At 37.9% G+C, this 20,292-nt stretch overlaps 1 protein-coding gene across 3 annotated transcripts in view; it reads right to left on the bottom strand.

The window, feature by feature from the left end:
* AP3B1 (adaptor related protein complex 3 subunit beta 1) overlaps positions 1–20,292 on the bottom strand; it is a 143,538-nt gene that overhangs the window by 50,206 nt on the left and 73,040 nt on the right. For all 3 annotated transcript variants that reach the window (XM_082191883.1, XM_082191882.1, XM_082191884.1), the window contains exons 15-20: positions 17,504–17,680; positions 13,839–14,025; positions 12,745–12,875; positions 11,463–11,592; positions 9,632–9,782; positions 6,839–7,007 (exon numbers count right to left, since the gene is read on the bottom strand). In XM_082191883.1, coding sequence (XP_082048009.1) covers positions 6,839–7,007; positions 9,632–9,782; positions 11,463–11,592; positions 12,745–12,875; positions 13,839–14,025; positions 17,504–17,680 — 945 coding nt within the window. The remainder of the gene's footprint in view (positions 1–6,838; positions 7,008–9,631; positions 9,783–11,462; positions 11,593–12,744; positions 12,876–13,838; positions 14,026–17,503; positions 17,681–20,292) is intronic.

The raw sequence follows: 20,292 nt of genomic DNA, 5'->3' as shown, positions 1-20,292 counted from the left end.
GGGTTTAGACCATAGAGCTCCCACCACAAGAACTTGGATGCAGTATGTGTGGAATACAGCACTTATGAACACTTAATTCACCATTGGAAGGTGATTACAGGAATAACAAAGAAAGATGGCTTGACTCCATACGGTCTTGATTTATAGTGTTTATTAACAATAGTACAGTAATCTTCCTTCTGTCTCAGTCACAGAAGACACTATGGAGAAATTACTTAGCGATTTAAATTGAAGTATATCCTATGGATGTGAGCTGAATTTGTAATATAAAAGATTTTCCAAGTTTGTTTTGATTCCATGTGGATGACTGCATACAAGACTTAACATCTGTACATGTATTTCTCTTGGAAGACAACAGTTTTGCTTGGTAATTGTTTTTGAACTTTTCAATAAAGTTTGCAAAAAGAGAGATAGACAGACAAACTCTGCTTTTCCTCTATCTATATGTGCAAGAAGCTGGGTTTGGGGGCAAGGCAGCACAAATGATGGCTGGATACTGCAACCAGACCTAAGTCTGGACCTCTATTCCCCAAATGAAAATTAGTCAGTCTCAGGCAAAAGTTCACATTATTCAATATATAAGCTCAGATTTAGTTGTGATTAAGTTCCACAAAAAATAATACCTCCACAGTTGGAGGCAGTAATGCTTCCAAATGCCAGTTGCTGGAAACTACAGGAGGGGAGAATGCTCTTGATTTCATGTTCTGCTCCCTGATTTCCCACAGCATCTGATTGGCTAATGTGACAACAGGATGCTGGACTAGATAAGCCTTTGACCTAATCCAGCAGGCTATTCTTATGTTCATGGGATTTCATAGAATCATAGCGTTGGAAGAGACCACAAGGGCCATCGAGTCCAACCCCCTGTCATTTCATTACAGCTACTCAAGTTGTTCAAACTGGTTTCAGTGGGACTCATTTTAGCTGGAATATGTACATTGCCACAGTCTTAGGACAGTCAACACTTAGGAAGTCATAGTTAATTATGACTTCATTCAATCTGGGTTGTACCTAATGTGAGCGGCTTGCACAATTCACCTTATTCTTTCCCCTCTGCAACCCCTGCAGCATCTTAATCTTTCCATTACCCTTCCAGTGGAGGACTGGAGCTGTAAGAACTTCTCCAGGAAGTGATCAGACCATGACAATGGGGTGAGATCTACTTCCCCTATCTCCATACCATCTCTTCCTCCACCTTGAGCAAAAATTAAATGGAGGGTATGCTGTGCCCTGTGTGTCAGATCAGTGACAACTTGGGAGATACCTCCATGGTCATCATTATGGCCATGAAGTCCTCAGCCAGAACACTAGGGGCAGCCTCAGCATAGATATTGAAATCATCCAGAACTATTGTTATGGTTTCCTCTGACACCACACCCAATATCATCTCTGCCAGCTTGGTGAGAGAAGCTGCTGGGCAGTAAGGTGGATGGTACAGAAGCAGTAACTACAATTTACTGACCAACACCAGGTGCAGGCCTTCCCAGTCAGTTCCAAGTTTCCTGGCACTGGATATGGAAGTGTGATGGACCACAGCAACTCTCCCCTCATCCCTGCAGCCTATGATGATGCCAGGGCTATCTTAAGTATATGTGGTGCCAGGGTGCAAAGATCTGCCCATTCCCAGGCACGCAGGCGGGCGGAGCCAGCCGGTCGCCTCAGTGTCTCGCTGGCTTGGTCGCCCCCAAACTCGTGGTGCAGAGCCACCCGCAGGAGAAGAGCCTGCCGCAGTGCTCCGAGCAAAAGGCGGGCTCATCCTCAGACTCAACTCTCGGGCCCCGGACTCTCGGCCTGGCACCCCTGAGAGCCCGGCTGCCCCGCACTCCTAGTGCTTATGGGTAAGACGGCCCTGTATGATGCTATACCAAACATTTAGGTGAACACAGTGGGATCAGGTCAGCTCCTCCCAGCAAATCTACCTGTTCTCTCTAATACAAAATGGCATACTCATCAAATCAGATATGTCACTGTTTTCCTTTCTACAAATGGCAACTGTGGTTACAATGTTCTGGACTTGCCCATGGTCACAAGAAGTTTAAATGTAAGAAAATGAACATGACACACACTCACTCACATTTATGTTTAATATTTACCGATAGTTTAACTGAAACAGCTTTAAAAACTGATTTTTTGTTCTTTACTTAAAATTACAATCCACACAAAAATAAACTTGTTTCCTCCTTAAAGAAAAGAATGCAATCCAGAGCTGAATGCTAAACAAAGAAGTTAAGCCATATTCCATCAAACATTTCTCCATTTGCAATTCATCTTGATAATAGAGATAGAACCTGGGTAAATGCATATACGACTTGAAGCAGGAGATTTCTCTTGCTCAATGCATAATTCATGTGCTCCGCCTGCAAAGTGTGTAAAATGAGAATTTCACACCGCAGCATGAGCCATGGAACTGCAGAGAAGAGGCAGATGAAATCATATTTTACTGTGTGAATTCTGTTTCTTGCCCTTCCAATATTTATACAAAACCATCATTGACAATCCAAATGCACTGACTGATCACCTACTGTTTCCATTGTGTTAGCAGTTGAAAAGAGATCAGGCAGAAAGATAGACAATTTGTTTTTATATATTTTTTAAATAGTAGATCAGGTTTTTAACAGCTGAGTGACTGTATTATGCTTGTATAAGAGGCCAACAGGAACTGATTTTAAAATCCCACTACATAGGCTCTTATTTACTCATGCATCATACTAAAATCTGTATCTGATTTTTAACAGTATGTGATTATGTATCTGAATACCCCGCTATTTCTGAGCAGGATCACTAGCTGTGTTTTAGTTAGGCACAACAACAGTTTGAAAGTTGTATTTCTAAGTGCATAATGCACTTGAGATACGGAACTATGCTCATTATTAGGAGACATTTTACCTTTGTTTTGTAAAAAAACAAACCAGAAGCCATGTATTAGATACGGAACTATGCTCATTATTAGGAGACATTTTACCTTTGTTTTGTAAAAAAACAAACCAGAAGCCATGTATTAGACTAACATGTCTTCATCTTAACATTTTTATTATAGGTCCATCTTAACACTGTTTTTATATATCATAAAATGTTTCATAATTTTATGTCACTTCAAAGGACATTTGCATTCATTATTAAATACATCTTAAGTATATTTTATAATATATAAAGTATATACTTGAAGTATATACCTAAACAGAAGGGTCCTTTATGGAAAAAGAGATTCCTTTCAAATTTTCGTTTCAAATGAAGAAAATACAGAAATAGTCAAAATTTAAAGCAGCAATGTAGTTTGGTGGCTTCAATGTACACAGATTCTCTCACAATCATTAAAATAAAAGTTAATTCTGATTTCCCCTAAGCGAGGACCTTTAGAGTTATATTTATACCAAAGGACTCCAGTCTATTTCACAAACAGAAGTTTACTAACTGACATAGCAGAGGGCACTGTTTAAACAGTCCATATGCAATTAAGTATTTTAATATGGTAGATTCCCAAGTTACTAAGCTACTACAATCCTTAAACTATTAATTGTCTTGACAGCTATTATGTCAACAGTAGTGTAATCCTATAGTTGTTTACTCACAAGTTCCACTGAGTTTAATGGGACTTGCTTCCACAAGGGTATGCGTATAACGGTGGTGGGGAACTTGCAGCCTTCCAGATGTTACAGTCTCCCAAGTTCCATCAGCCCCAGCAAGCACGGCCAACCACCAGGAATGATATTGTATTTTGGGACAGAAATTTGGAAGCCCTCATTAATGATACTTATCTGGAAAGTCACAGGGAGACTAAGAGCCAGGTAGTTACCCTGGATATAGCTGGATGTTGAAACCAATGACTGTTTGTTAGATTTAATGGAAGTTCAGAGCACTGCTATTCCTCTTCAGTTGATCTCAGAATGTAAAGCTGTGGGATCAACATTCTGACTCATGGAAATTTATTCTGAAGTGGCACAACATTGTATCTTGTTCCCAATACTGATTAAAACATAATTGTAGAGGAAAACAGGAAGCAAAAACAAAACAGAGACTGATAGTATATTTTATAACTAGAGAAAAATATTTATTTTTTAAAAAAACACAGGACATGAAAGGGACTGACGTTCAAAAAATCAAATAAAGGGAAAGTGAAGCAATTACTCCAGCAATGTTTCTAAACCATGTTAATCTGGGTATATTTCATCTGCAAGGTTTAGAAAACAGCAATTATGCAGGTAAAGAAAGAGCGTAATGATCCATCAAAGAGTGCAAACCCAAACTGAAAACCTCCTTATTCCAATTATACACTTTTTCTACCTACAAGGAAACCTCACTGATTTCAGTGGAACTTACTCTTACATGGGCTTGGAATGTAACTCACTTACACTCTGCTCTAAAAATCTAAGAAGCTGCACCTTTATAAAATTAGTATTTCCTCACAGTTATAGCATAACTGTATTGTGATTAGGCATTTAGCCAAAAAGGAAGACTGTTCATCATTATTATATGTTAGTATTTTATTTATTTAAAATATTTTAAGCTGCTTAGAGCTTTCTAAGTCATTTGTCTCTGTAGCAGATTAGCAGCCAGTGCAACTTTCTCAGGATCATATGACCCTCTGGAACTGTAGCACTCCGTAATCTGGCTGCCACTTTTTGCATAGGCTGTGGCTTCCAGACCATTCTCAAGGACAGCCCTACACAGAGCATATTACAGTAATCATATCAGGAAGTTAACCAGCATATGGCTCGCAGTGGGAAGAGTATCCCTGTCCAGGAACAGCTGTAGATGGTAAACCAGGAAAAGCTGTTCTTTGCTGTTGAAGCAGTTTGTGCAGCCAGTGATAAGGCTATCTAACCAATTCCACAGCAGGCCTGTTATTTTGAAGGAAGTGCAACTACATCCATAAGAGCTATCTACCCAATTCTTGAACATGGGAATCAGCAATCCACAGGACATTATGCAATCCATACATTGGTTTACGGAGTGAACAGCCTGGACTGATTCATTTGATAAAGTGAAAGAACTGGGAGTCATCTGCCTGTTGATGACGCCTCACTCCAAATACCCCAATGAGCTCTACAGGTGGTTTCATATAGATGCTAAAGAGCATGGGAGACAAGATGAAACCCTGTGGGTCCCTACAGGGCTAGTGGAGAATTGTTGTCCATCAGGAGTAGACAATACTTCATCTGAATGACCAACTATTTGACACTATTAAAGGCAGTTTGCCTATTAAATATAATTGTTGATAGATTTAGCTATTTGTGCTGCTCTTCTCACTGCAATTACTACACAGAAATGCGAGATCAAAACACAATTTTGCCACTACTATCAAGTACTGAAGCAAAGCTTTCATGTTGGGAGGCAAAGGTGGCTTTATGCAGTTTGTTCTCACCGACCATGACAACAGGTATCTTGTTTTTAACTGGCCATAAAATACAACCTTCAGTATTTGCGAGTCAGTCACAGTTAAGCTTTTATAAGCATGGTTGCAGTGCTTATCATCTGGCACCAATTAAGCATACCACAACCTTCCAAACTATGATTTTTGTGGGCCCCTTTATGTACTTTAGATATGCTTCAGCAACACTATTTTCACTGCCACCTGTAGTTGTTCTCATATATATATGCATTTGCCAGAGACCCACACATTTTTATTGCCCTTAGTAGCCAGTCATTTCTTGTGTCTGCGACAATCACCCCTCCCCCCAGTTCTCTGGTAGGTGCAGAGGACTCAGCAGAGAGGTAAGCTTTTCACTTCATACCTGGCAGCAAGGCTGATTCTTACTGCTTCCAAGTGTTCAAAAAGGTGAATGAATAAATAACCCTTCCCTTTTGAAAATTCCGAAGGAACTGTGTTTCAAAGGGGAAAGTGTCTCAGTTGGGCAGGCTGTCACCAAGAAGTGTTTCCCAGTCACCAGTGGCAACTTAGGACTAAATTTATTGGATCTTGTGTCAAAACATGTCTACAAGGGTGTGAAAATGAGACTTCTATTAATTGGGCATAAGAAATCTACAATCTGTGTGACTATCATCATCATCATCATCATCATCATCAAGAATTCCGACCATACAAACCTTAGGCTATTTAACTCACTGCCATAAATGTCTCAATATAATTCATTTCATAAAATTTATATACCACTTGATTGTAAGAAGAAAAAAAATCAAATGGAGGCCTTCATTCTCTCTACGTAGTCTGGCCACTCTACTACTGCCAAAAACTACAAGGACTGCTGCACAAGTTTGCAAATTAAATCCAAATCATGTTGGTGAAAGTAAGAGTACAGACAGTGATTAAGCGTTTATACTTAAAAGAGGCTAATATTACAATATATACCACTGTGGAACTATCCACTATTCATTTTTACTAGATTATATCCTTTACTTTCAATGTGGCTACCAAACATAAACCTCTGAGAATGATGGGAATCTAAACCCTGGACTGTAAATTTTCAGATAAAAGTTTATACAGATATGTAAGCTCAACAAAACATCACTGACTGAATATTATAATCAGAATTTTTATCACTTTGCATTTGTTCATCTCCAGTGAAAAAGGCTTCTATAATTTCTTGTGCTTTACAACATATATTTTATATAACAGAAACTGAGACATATTCCATTAGTGTATTGTGCAGTGGTTAATCATCACCTATAAAAAGTCTCCTCCTTCTAGAATTGCAAAGTAACAGCATATTAATTTTCATTAACTTGCAATAAATGTTTTTGCAAAGGACCTCCAATCAAAAACAAAGAATACAAATCTACACATTTCCTGATATGTCCTGGTTCTACACGTCATAAAGGCAATCAAAATGCACCTTCAATAACTCTACTTATGAACACTTATATAACATTAAAGATATACCTTGGGAGGAAGTGAAGTATGCACTTTTTTTCGAGTCTCCAAACTACTTTCAGAGTCAGATTCTGAGCTGGAGTCTGAAGAACTTTCCTCAGCCGAACTAGATTCTGAATTTGAAGAAGCTAGAGCTGTCTGAGATTCCACTTTATTCTCTTCTGTGCCATCCAAGTCACTAAATATAATATACATGCATAAGAAACTCAAGAGAAAGTTATAAAATCTATAAAATGAGCTAATGTTATATTATTATCAATAGCATTATTATTAACCTATTTACAGCTCTTTCAAAAGGCTGTGTAGTGTTGACTGTATATCAAATTAGTGAACAGGTATGAGCCTCTGGATAGGGACGTGGGTGGCACTGTGGTCTAAACCACTGAACCTAGGGCTTTGCCGATCAGAAGGTTGGCGGTTCGAATCCCTGCGATGGGGTGAGCTCCCGTTGCTTGGTCCCTGCTCCTGACAACCTAGCAGTTTGAAAGCACGTCAAAGTGCAAGTAGATAAATAGGTACCACTCTGGAGGGAAGGTAAATGGTGTTTCCATGCTCTACTCTAGTTTGTCAGAAGTGGCTTAGTCATGCTGGCCACATGACCTGAGCTGTCTGCGAACAAATGCTGGCTACCTCGGCCAATAAAGCAAGATGAGCACTGCATCCCCAGAGTCGTCCACGACTGGACTTAACTGCCAGGGGTCCCTTTACCTTTACGAGCCTCTGGGTGTTACACAAAGCCTCCTGGCTCCTCCTTTTGTAAGAATGAGCAAAGAAACCAGAAGTCTTCTATTGGGGAGTACTATGGGCTTGAATGCTCCAATTTGTATACACCAGTTTCCTTTGCCATATTCTGGAGCACAATAGCCATACCTAGTAGAGATGGTTTAAAGTTGGTTTTCAGCTCTGGCTTGGAGACAAGCTATGTTAACAGTAACCATAATTTGTCTAATTCATCATAATTCATCAACCATAATTTGTCTAATACATCACCACAAGCCATGATGTGGAACAGAGAATCAGTGCTCACAAGGAGACATGGAGCACCACATTCCTGGTGGCTAAACCATGATTTGTTCATGATGCCTGAACCAGGGCCTATAAGCATGTGCCATGGGCTATGCAGACAGTTGCATTTTGCAACCCACTAAACACTAAACCTTTTACAGATCCCATGCACCTAAATCAATCTTTCCCAGCCTGGGCTCCTCGGATATTGTTGCACTACAACTTCCACCATCCCTAGCCAGCAAGTCCAGTGGATGACGTAGTCCAACAACATCTGGGGACCCAAGATTGGGAATGGCTAAACTAAATTACATGGCATGATTTCAGAAGCATGATACATGAACCAATCATTAAAACTGAACAAAAATTTCTGTACTATATAATTAAAACAATTACATTTGATTATTAAGGAAGGGGGGGAATTTAGCCATAAATCTGTATACATTTGCTAATATATTTGTTAAAGTAAGCATTGGCATTATGCTATTATTTCTAGGAACCATGTTTAAATGGGGAAAGAAACAGCCCCACAGCAGAGTATTAATACAAACTTAGCAATGTGAGAAATATGCAAATCCATTCTCATTTTCCAACTTGCTTTGCTCTAACTGGAAATGCAACCATCTATCTACAATTCTTCTTCATGTTATATCTCTACTTACCTCTTTAGTTCCTGAGACTTAAATGGCAGCATTCATTCCAGAAATAATTCAATGTAAACCCAATATTTCTTTAGTAAAAGTAAACTATTTTCAATACATACAAATTTCTAATTTGAAGATATGATTTTTCAGGGCAAACTTATTTCATTACTCAGTTTTGATAGGTAATCATTGTTTACCTTACTGCTTAAGAGTTTCAGATGTTAATCTAATGAAAAAATTTTACTAGTAACTAGCTTTTTAACTTTGCAATGATGAAAAGCCTGTATTAATTTAACCTACAGATTTCATTTGTTCTGAACAGGAAAAACAATATAAATCACTTTTAAAATCATTAAATCCTGACTTAAATTAATAAAGTCATAATTAGGGCATTATGCTGTGTTTGTTATGGAAGTGGCAGGGCGAGCTGCTTTAATTACTGTCTGTAATAAAAGGAGCAGAGTGCGTACTGCGCCCCAATCAGCGCTGTCAGCCACGACTGAGCTGAGCTGAGCTGCAAACTCATCAAGTGAGCTGGCAGCAGGCTACAGAGTAAAAGGGCGATCATGTCTGCAGAGGCCACTTGCTGACAGAAGTGGAAGAAACAGATTCAGACAATCCAAGGTATTAGCCCCAATTACTTAAAATTTTAATGATATTTTAATACATGTTAACTCTGTTAGTAATAGGCAATCTTAAAAAGCCCTAACACTTAAGCAGCTTCTGACCGTCTCCCTTCACGGCCCTTGCCTCCAATATCTGGATCATAATCCTTTTAATATAACATTATTTAGGGAAAAATCAATTGCCTTAGTTGCATAATGGCAAGATATAGAAGGATTTAATTTTAGCCCTCAGCAAAATCGCTGTATAAGGTAATTAAGTGTTTCATAAAGTGGCATGATAACTGTTCAGCCTCCCAAGGTTATGTTAATACACTCAGATCACCACCTAAATATTCAACAAAAGTTACATTAAAAAAACACCCAAGCTGCTAAATTTACATATAACATATATAATGGAAAAGATGAAAATGGATAGCATCTTTCCAAAGATAATATCATTATGAAAAACATTAATGCGTTCTTTCCACAGACACTGTAGCATCAACATTCCAATTTGCTACCTGTCATAACAAAAAAAACCTGCGTACCTCTTTAAAACTGCAGTCCCTTTTTTTGAGACACCACTTTTGGCTTTTGGTTTCCTGTTACCATCATCTTCAGTAGAGGAGCTCTCACTACTTTGCTCACTGCTGTCTTCTTCCCCTTCCTTTTTTTCTTGTTCACTATCAGATCCACTCTCTACAATGCAAAACGAAAAGCCTTTCATTTGTAAGCAATTCAAGTAAATAACTTAATAAAACTATTTAAGTTATTTGGTGTCTAAGCACCCTGGCACAATCCATGTACTTAAAACTGTGAAAGCTGGCTGCTATAAAATGTTGCTTTTATAATTCTACAACAATTTATTCAAAAAATGCAAGCACTCAATAATCTGGTTTGTGGCTATCATACCCCAAGGGGGTGGGGAAGAGGAAGGAAATTAGACATGACCTCCCATGTCCTCTACCTTCATTCCTCTGTTCTAATGTAGCATCATCTTCAACATTTAAGTATTTAATCTATTCTTGAACACACATCTAGTGATGACAATTTAATCAGGAATTTAAACAAGTTATTCGTTTTCTAATCAGCTGGAAAGTGTTTCTAATATCTAACTTAAAGGTACACTTTCCCAGTTTCAGTCCATTGATTCTAGTTATAAGCCTTAATAATCCCTAACGTTTTTTCTCTTGTGCCCTCAGTGTTCAGGAGGGTATGTCAACTCGATTCAAAAACATGTAATTTCTATGTCTATATGTACATGTGCCTATATTATTTATACCTGTACTTGAGCAATTTCTTAGATTCAAATGATGGATGCGATGGCTTGGATTGCCAACATGGCCAAGATGAAGAGTCATGTAAAGGCTTGCATAGCATTACAGATTTTAAAATTCTTTCACCACATATTTTATATATGGTCTTCAATTTTGGATTCTTGCAAAGATTTAGAAAAAAAGACTGCAGAATATATTACTTTTATATAATTCACTTTAAGAAAGTAATATCCAATGCCAACATGATTTACTGATCAGCTAGTACATTGGCGACTCAATAAGAATTAATGAAAGTTATGTGGCCCTAGAAAAGTAGCAAACTCTCCCATATCACAGACATATAACCATATCCACCCATACAGCACTGAAATCCTAAAATCGTATCTTAATATCCCTACTGACTTCTAAATAAATGTTAACTTCCCATTTTTACTGAAGCTCAATATGACACAAACTTCTGGCATATTTCTATTTAGCATACCCTCCAACAGGTCACACATATGGAGTGAATGAAGCCCCTACTACATTAACAGCCTTTTCCTGTGGCTGATGCCAGATTGTTGAATTTCCTCTCAGCTAGCTCCCTACTTGTAATATTTCCACCAGCAGGCTAAGACCTTCCTCTTTAGAAGACAAGGTGCATACAGACAACTTTGACAACTGGGCTGCTACCAGGGCAATCAGCATTTTAATGTGGTTTTAAAATGTTATTTTTTGTATTTAAACTATTGTTTTTAACTAGTTTATTTTTATTACTTTGTACTTTAAAATAAAAAATTTCTGAGTATTTTAAAAGAGTCAATGCACCAAGATACAGGAATAGGTATGAGCATGATGTGAATCTACACACATGGGAGTAAGGCTCTGAAGTCCATTTTATTTTCGTCTGAATAAACAAGTTTAGCTTTGTACTCTAACACAGAAATCACATTATGTGACTATAAGAATGCACAGGTCTATTCATCACAGTGCAACAATTTTTCTTACTCAAAAGATAAAATCATTCACATGCAACACAAATTAATGGGTTTAAATACTGGGACATACTGGGAACACTGTATTTCATAGTTCTGAACGGTGATCTTTCTTTATCCACACATACCACTGTCACTGCTGCTAGAAGAATCACCACTTTCCTCCTCCTCTTCCTCCTCTTCTGATTCAGAGTAGAATCTTTCATCAGTGTGTTTCTTTTTCTTTTCCTTCCCTAATACTGAAGTCCATTCTTTTGCCTATTCATGTTTTTTTTAAAAAAGAAGAACACATAGTTTAAAAGTTGTGATAAATTCTATTTACAACCACAAACACTGTCTTTTCTGGCCAGTCACACAGGAGTGCATGCACACACAGAGAAGCAAATATGATCTAACATATAAATAAGGGGAATTGTACTGAGCACTCCTAAACAAACATTTATACCAAAAAGTTAGAATAATCAATGCAGCTTACAACAAAAAATATTAAAAACACAATCCAATTTTATCTCAACACAAGTTATTTGTGTCAACTGTAAACACATCTATCTTTACTTTGCAAAAAATAAAGAAAAATGGCTGGAATGTTTATTTATTGTTTACTCTTTCCTATTATATTTTATTCTCTCTTACTCTATTATACACATTTGGATGATGTGCTTTATGTCCTTCATTTTTTGTTTTCTTGGTGCTGGTCTCTGACGGCAATAATAAAGATTTGATTTGAAAAATTAATGAATATTCTGATCAATAAATATGTTTAATAATAGAAGGAATACTTCAACATGTGCCCTAGCTGTGCTTCTGCTCAGACAGCAGAACATTTTTATCCTGGTATGGAGGAAGAAAACCAACTTTGTTATGCCAACCAAATAAAAATAAAAATAAGAAAACGTCCTAAAAGGTTCAGTATCTACCTAGACTCAATCCACTAAGTTGCACAACTTCTCTTCAATCATCCAGATGTGCTGTGGGCAGCCATCTCTACGCAATAGCCCCAATTCAAATACTTATTCTAGACCAATTGTGGTGGTGTTGAAAGGCGAATATGCATTAGCAGTTTGCATTATCCAAGAACAGATATTAAATCTCTTGATGTTTGCAAATCCTAGTAAACCACATGATATTCAGATTAAACTTGGAAGGCTGAATTAATTACTGGAAGTACTCATATACCAGCAAGCAAAGCTGGAAACAGAGTGACGGAAAGAAAATATATACAAAGAAGATACAGCAGAGGAATATGAAGGGTTTCAAAGTAGCCAACAGCGGCTGAAAGGACATTTTACAATAAGTTTATTGAAACCCAATTGGAAGTCTTGGTAAGTAAAGTAACCCCCCTGTTCCTAAACACACTTGCATAATTCCAAGCTCCCAAAACAACAATATTATTTTGAAAAGTCAACATACCGGCTCAATTACTTCTACATTTCTCACTGAAGGGTCAGGTGCAACCTCTGGCCAATTAGACAACTCCAGATAGCCATTGGCTTTCATGTTCAGAGTATGAGACAAAGTACCAAGCTGGAAGTGCTCCCTATCTGTTGGGGGTGGGGGAGGGAAAGAGGTGAAAAATATACTGACATGAGCTCTATATCACAAAGAGCAATCTTAATCAGGACTAAAGGTAATTGGCGTTACATTACCTCAAATGTCATGGAATAAATATAAACTAGGAAGCTCTTCATAGGTCAAAAAACTGATTCCAGTCCATAGATTACAATAATCTCACCCATAATGGTCAATAAAAAAGCTAATCAGTCAGTGTGTTTAGAGGTGTTGCTCTGAAATGTAGCTTCTCTAAAAATTACTTTACTGTGAATATTAAGAATGACAGCACAGTTAAATAATCCATATACATGTCTTGGCACAAACACATCCAGAATTTTAATAGTTTTTTCTTTTCAAGGAGTGCTGCTTTCAGAGTTTAAAGCAGGATTAAAATACCAAAGTATGAATTTTTTAAGAAAACAGTTAATGTACATAATAAAATTACTAACTGGGGCCACAGGATTATTTTAAATAGAACAGGGAGCAATGGAGGGTGTAACTCACAGCAGTTTAGTCTATAAAATGGCTTAGGAGCCAAAAATACCGGTAATCCTAATATACCAAAGACAAGCTTAATCTGGAAGTAACTTTAGTTTGATGCTTCTCAATAATAATAAAAAAGCCACTGCAGAAGTTCAAAGTTTTGTGAATGGCCAAAGACCTTTCTACACTATGATTAGTACAAACATAGCAGTTTTTATTATTCAGAAAAGGTAAAATATAGACATCACAAATTAAGTTTTTAAATTATTTTGGATTACCAGATACCATTAAATGTCAGAATAAGAAATAATTTAGAGTTGACCACTCTCCCTTAAAAATTGTGAAACTAAAATCATGTTGCTCATTTACAAATTGTAAGCAGACTATTTTGCAAAATTTGTTTTGGTGCCTTAAGAATACAGATCTGCAGATCTGCAAATAAGATTTGGTAGAAAATTTGACTGACAAACCTTTAAAAGGAGACTCGAGCACTGGGGCAGGCTTCTGTGCCAGAAATATTTTTTTGGCATATTTGCTTAAAGCTCCACTCTTCTCATTTGGAACAATGAGCTGCCTAATAAATCTTGTACGGTCTCTGATGTCGTAGCTTTGATCATACTTGCCGAGATTTAATATGTACTGGGTAAGCAATTTTGTCTGTGAAAAACAGGGCAAGAAGAGAATACAAGTTATTTATGATTATTGATAACTCTGGATAAACATATTTAAAGAGGTAATAAAAATGAATGGTTATGTCAAACAAATGTTGTTCCATAGGGAATATGCATTTCTAAAGCAGTAAATGGAATTTTGAAGCCAACGCACATGTCCTCTTCTGTATTGGGGAGGTGAATGCTGAGTACTGAGAAGCAGCCATGTGCTAGATTATTAAACTGCTGAAGTGGAAAGAAAGGCATCATTAAAAAAATAATCATATATGGCAAACCCGCTGAAGGGCCTACGTGAGAATAATGAATGTGGAAATACAACTAAAAACATGGCACTCAAAACTTAATCGGAAAAATATGCAGGACATCAAAACATCAGAGGGTATTAGGAGGCTGGCAAACTGCTTCTGCTGAGGTGTGTTTTATGAAGAGATACTGTCCCTGGCATAAGCAGTGTCTGCACTCTGACTGCACTCAGTTACTTTACTCTGAATTATGACCCATTAAAGCAGACACATGAATCACTGAACTGGATTACTGCAAATTATTTGCAGTGCATTTAGCTGTTACTTTTTCATAAAAGCAAGCTGCTGATGCCCTCTAAAAACCAGGATAAAAGACTTCTTCCCTTTCCCCCCTCACAGCTTAAAGCTTCTGGTAATATTGGTCATTTATTTATATACGTAAAAGCCGGTTATATTATCACAGCTTTTTATAGCATAACCAGACTCTCTAATTTGATGTGTAGGAATATTAATTATTAAAATTACCCAATGCATGTTAACCTTAATAACTGCGTAAGAGAAAATTGGAAACATTATACATATAGTCCACGGAATACATTTTGTATAAATGTATACAAAAATGCAATAGATACAAAGATCAAAACACTGTATCACTTAAAAGTAAAATATGCATATGTTATAATTCTTCAGTTGAAGAAAAGCTGCAAATCTTATTTGAGTTTATAAAAAGACACATCCTTCAAATTCACAGAATTAAACTTTGATATATAAGCATGCTTTTCTCAACAAGATTTATATTGAAAAAGCACAATCTCTTTGAAAGAATTTTCTCATGATGCAGAATTGAATATTTTGTTGCTCTATAATTATGCCTGAAGAATGTTAAGTAGTATACACTGTAAAATGGACAATTATCTTTCTTTGAAGATATCCAATAGTCCTTAGTTCAATATATACTGTTTCATTAGAAATGCAATTCAGTGTTGTTTTGAATGATTTATTTTGACTACAAAACTGCATTAAGTGAAACCAGTGGCATATGATTGTGGCTGCTACTGATTATGGAATATTAAGGCAAGTTGGAAATTACAGGGGCTTCCAGCACTGAGAAACCAACAGAAAATTGCTGAAACAGCAGATCAAACCCATCAATTCTGTTCTGATTCTTAGTGCTACTGATGCCAGACACTGTCAGGACCAGTTTCTGCCTACTTCTCTCTGACTAGAGAAGGGCGTAGCAAAGTTACTAAAGGAGGAAAATGATCAGCTGGAAACAGAAGGAAGAAATTTGGAACAAATGTAGTGTTTGTTATGCTGATCAAAACACGGAAACACTCAAAATTTGGCAGGGCAGCCCTTTTCTTAAATGGCCTTACAGGTGATGGTTAGATTTCAAAATGTCAACTGAAACTCAGTTACACTCGGATACGACCCATTAAGTTTGTGAAAAGGAAATCTGGCAGACTTCTTATTGCTGAAACACCATTGCCCAATCAAAAAAGCCAAACATGAAGTTCTAAGTCCTGTAAAAATCTTTCTATACAGAATATTGACTACAGTATTATGTTGGATGGTAGAGGACATTTACCCTCATGCACCTTTCTTCCTAGAAGACACTAATGAACTCATGGATTTTGGAGATATAATAATGCAGGAAATTGTTGTAAAGGCAGATAAAAATCATACAATGTTGATCAGACATAATTCAGTAAGTTTTTGACAGTTTGAAGCAAATCACTTAAACACTGTTTATCTGTTAACTCCCAAACATAAGGAACAGGTATAAAAAGAGTGGCCTAAAATCAGTTCTCAAAACTGGTAATTGCTTGCCCTCCACCAACTGCAATTGCTTCCCTGATTGAAGGTAAGGTGGATTTTGAGGAGCAGAAGGAACAAGGCTATTTGGCTGGCCATTTGCCCTTGTTCTTGAAGGTGCTGGATAAACCCAAAATGATCAAGGGACTGCAGCAACTCCTCTATGATTAAAGGTTAAAGAGTTTGGGTTATTTAGTTTAATTTAGATTAGAAAAAAGCTAAATGGGGGGACATTCTGGAGATAAATGAAATTATGGATGCAGTATGGAAAGCAGATAGATGCATTTTTCACACACACACACACACACACACACACACACATCATACTAGAACTGGGATGATCCAATACATCTGATAAATATCTAAAGGCACTTGGGAAAGAACCAATGAAGGTAAATAATAACTGAAAATGGGGGGAAGGGGAGAGAGATTAATTTTGCTTTCAACAAATCTCACTTTAGGTGTTACATATGAACCAGGAATCCTGCTTTATAGGCAACATTTAACTAACCCACGGTTTGAAATTGACTTGTCTATTTTATAAACCACAATCCTATTTGTATATGACTGTAAGCTGAGATTCTGAACTTTTCTGCTGCCATTGAGACTTTATGGCTACTATGCATGATAACATTACTACATCCAGTGTCAGAGGCAGTATATGTCTCTGAAAGCCAGTTGCTGGGAAGCACAAGTGAGGAGAGCGCTTATGTCCTTCCTGCTTGTGGGTTTCTGACAAGTGTCTGGTTGACCACTGTAAAAACAGGATGCTGGACTAGATGGGACCTTTGGTGTCATCTAGCAAAGCTCTTCTCATTGATTCTCAAATCTTATTTCAACTGAAGATTTGTAGTATTTGAATGGCAGAGGCATGTAATTTTAAAATGTTTTGGAGTTCTGTTTAGTTTGTACTGAAGGATAGAATCCAAAGTTGCACCTGATCTTAGGCAATTTGCCACTCCCCCTGCAGTTGCCTGCACCAGAGCCCATACAAGAGACTGCTGTGGAGAGGAGGGCGTGGTCTTCTGCTCAGTCAATATTGGAATAAATCCAGTATCTATGGGTTCTGAATTATGTCCAAGTTGTATGAAACTGTATTTCTTTGGATTAAGATGCATCTTTTCACTATCAAACAGGTTGTACACTAAATGTACACAGGTTTCCTAGGTTGTAATTCTTTTGGAAACATCTTTGGCCTTTTAGACAAGTTTTAGGATTCATCTTTTCCTCTTCAATCATTTTATTATATGACTAACTTTGGGTATGCTGATGAATTTCTGAACCAAAGAAAGGGAGAAGGTTATTAAAAGGATATGAATACTGTAACTCTAAAGCTTGACACCTCTTTAGTTAATGTTAGTAAATATGTCTAAACAGACTTGTGTTTTAGTTTTCTCTCATTCTTACCTGCTTTGAGTTGGTTAAATATAATTTTGCTCCAAGATTTAAAATTTGCAGCTTCACAAGGTCATCTTCATCAGTGAAGCTCTTGGCCAGTTTTCTTAAAACATCAGGGGCTATTTTTGGAACTCGTTCACAGTATTCTCCAGTAAGCCAAAGAATGCTGGCCCTAGCCACGGGAACCTTAAAATAAAAAATGAGTAAACACACAATAATTTATGCATTTGTGAAATACATTTCCTCAATGGTATGCACGTCGAAAAAATTAAGATACGTGAAATAAAACCATCACAGTCAAACTAATGGTAAATTAGTATCAAATGCATACTTAGACCTATTATAAGGCACAGAAACAAGACCTTAATAACAAATACTCAGTTTTAAGAAGCCTTCACTTCACAAGAGAGATCCTAGCCCTTCAGGCTTGCGGAATACAGTGGTGCCTCGCAAGACGAAAAGAATCCGTTCTGTGATTCTCTTCGTCTAGCGGTTTTTTCGTCTTGCGAAGCAAGCCCATTGATGGATTAGCGGATTAGCGCTATTAGCGGCTTATCTGCTGATCGGATCAGCTGATAAGCGGCTTAGCGGCTTAGAAAAAGGGGGGGAAGGAAAATAAACCTGCAGGAACTCGCAAGGCATTGTCGTCTTGCGAAGCAAGCCCATAGGAAATTCGTTTTGCGAAGCACCTCCAAAACGGAAAACTCTTTCGTCTAGCGAGTTTTCCGTCTTGCGAGGCATTCGTCTTGCGGGGCACCACTGTACTTGGTTATTTTACCAGACTCCTGACAGCCACAAACTGGATTGGGTGCAAAACCATGGCAAAGGAAGGTGAGGGGCAGAAAGCCAGGCACAACATGGTGGTTCAGAGGGAATAGCCATTTTTACCTACTGTAGGTTTTTTGGGGGTGGGCGTTGCATGTACAAGTACAGATTTACCAAAGAATGACTTTAGAGCAAGGTTTTTAACAGTATAATTTTGTTATTGGGAGCAGAAGTCTTTTTGCTGTTGCCACTGTTAAACAACTGGGAATTGGAAACCACTGCCACTCTACCATGAGGCTTCTCAGTAGATTCTTGTCTAGTTCCTGCCCTGGTTCATCAGAAACTGCTGGATGAAAGACTCAATGGGTGAGTCTGGCAACCTCCAATAATATGACAATTATGAATGGCACATGCATTTAGATTTGTTTGCTGGTTACATATAAACCCACAAAAAACGAGTTATGCATACCTATATGTACGAGAAAAATAATTTACACATACAGTTCATAACTGACATGTGAATACTTTGGTATCCAAACCCATATGCAAAACATATTGTAACTGGGCACCCAGCATAAAAAAAATATTTTCATGCTACTAACAAGATTCTAAATATTGGGAAATGTTAACATGCTTGCTTTACAATGTAACTTTTTTGTGCTTGATATGTTCCAACACCTGCTCTTCACAAGCCTCCTAAATAGTCCTATGCCAATCATATTACTCCTTTATCAAACCTTGCCTCTGTTGCCAACTCAGCTGCCAATGCTAACAAAAAGAGCTAAAGAGTAGAACAGTACAGTGGTACCTCGGGTTAAGTACTTAATTCGTTCCAGAGGTCCGTTCTTAACCTGAAACTGTTCTTAACCTGAAGCACCACTTTAGCTAATGGGGCATCCTGCTGCCGCCACGCCGCCGTAGCACGATTTCTGTTCTCATCCTGAAGCAAAGTTCTTAACCCAAGATACTATTTCTGGGTTAGCGGAGTCTGTAACCTGAAGCATATGTAGCCCGAGGTACCACTGTATAGTGGTACCTCCGGTTACGAACTTAATTCATTCCAGAGGTCCGTTCTTATCCTGAAACCGTTCTTAACATGAGGCGTGCTTTTGCTAATGGGGCCTCCCACTGCGTGCCTGCCTCTAGCGCATGACTTCCACTCGCTTCCAGGAGCACCTACTTCTGGGTTAGCGAAGCTCATTACCCGAAGCGTTCACAAGAAGGACGGTACATAACGAGAAGCATTACTGTAGTAAACAATGATGCTTCATTTATCATGTTCATGTTACTCCTCAACAGGAGGGCAGCAATACTTTAGTTTGACCAGTTGAACATTGTTGCCATCCAAAAATGTTGAGCTCCAACTCCCAACAGCCCCCTCTAGAGTGGCCAATGCTTGGACTATAATTCCCATCATTCATAACAATACCTGGGGGGGCTACAGGTTTCCTTCCAACTAGGATCACAAGATGGTGATTAAATTGCTATTACTGGACAAGCTAACTAGAATGGTTCATACTATGAGGCAAAGTTGTCATGCCATGGATGTAATAGAAACTGCAACTGCTTTTTTACGCTACTTTGCCATACCTTTGGGATACTCACTTTGATTCTTCTCAGTAAATGATTAAGTCTTCATCATGCACATTTTACATATCTGTGTGCATGTTCTGAATCACCACAAATACAGATCTATGGGCATCATATATTTAAGCACTAGTCTGGTTACTACAGTCCAAAAGAGATGACATGAAGGTGAGTGAGCATGCTGACAGGAGAGGGATGGAGCACTGTCTGTCTGTCTTGTGCATGCAGCAAAGAAAAGCAACAGGCTACTGCATCCCTCCTCTGCAAGCTCTTAGCTGGCTAGTATTTTTTTTAAGGGTGGAGCAAAGCTAGTACCTTTTATGATCTTGTTTACAAAACTGGCCTACGAATTTTTGTGAGATGGATAGATGTCTATTCAACCTCAAAATTATGTTCCAAGTAGCATGTATTTCAAGCATGTTAGCATAATTTATTAAGGCTCCTCC

Source organism: Podarcis vaucheri (genome assembly GCF_965113315.1).
Source record: "Podarcis vaucheri genome assembly, chromosome: 11".
NCBI classification, from domain to species: Eukaryota; Metazoa; Chordata; class Lepidosauria; order Squamata; family Lacertidae; genus Podarcis; species Podarcis vaucheri.
Note: the sequence above shows the minus strand (reverse complement) of the source record. Positions and strands in the feature narration are given on the sequence as shown.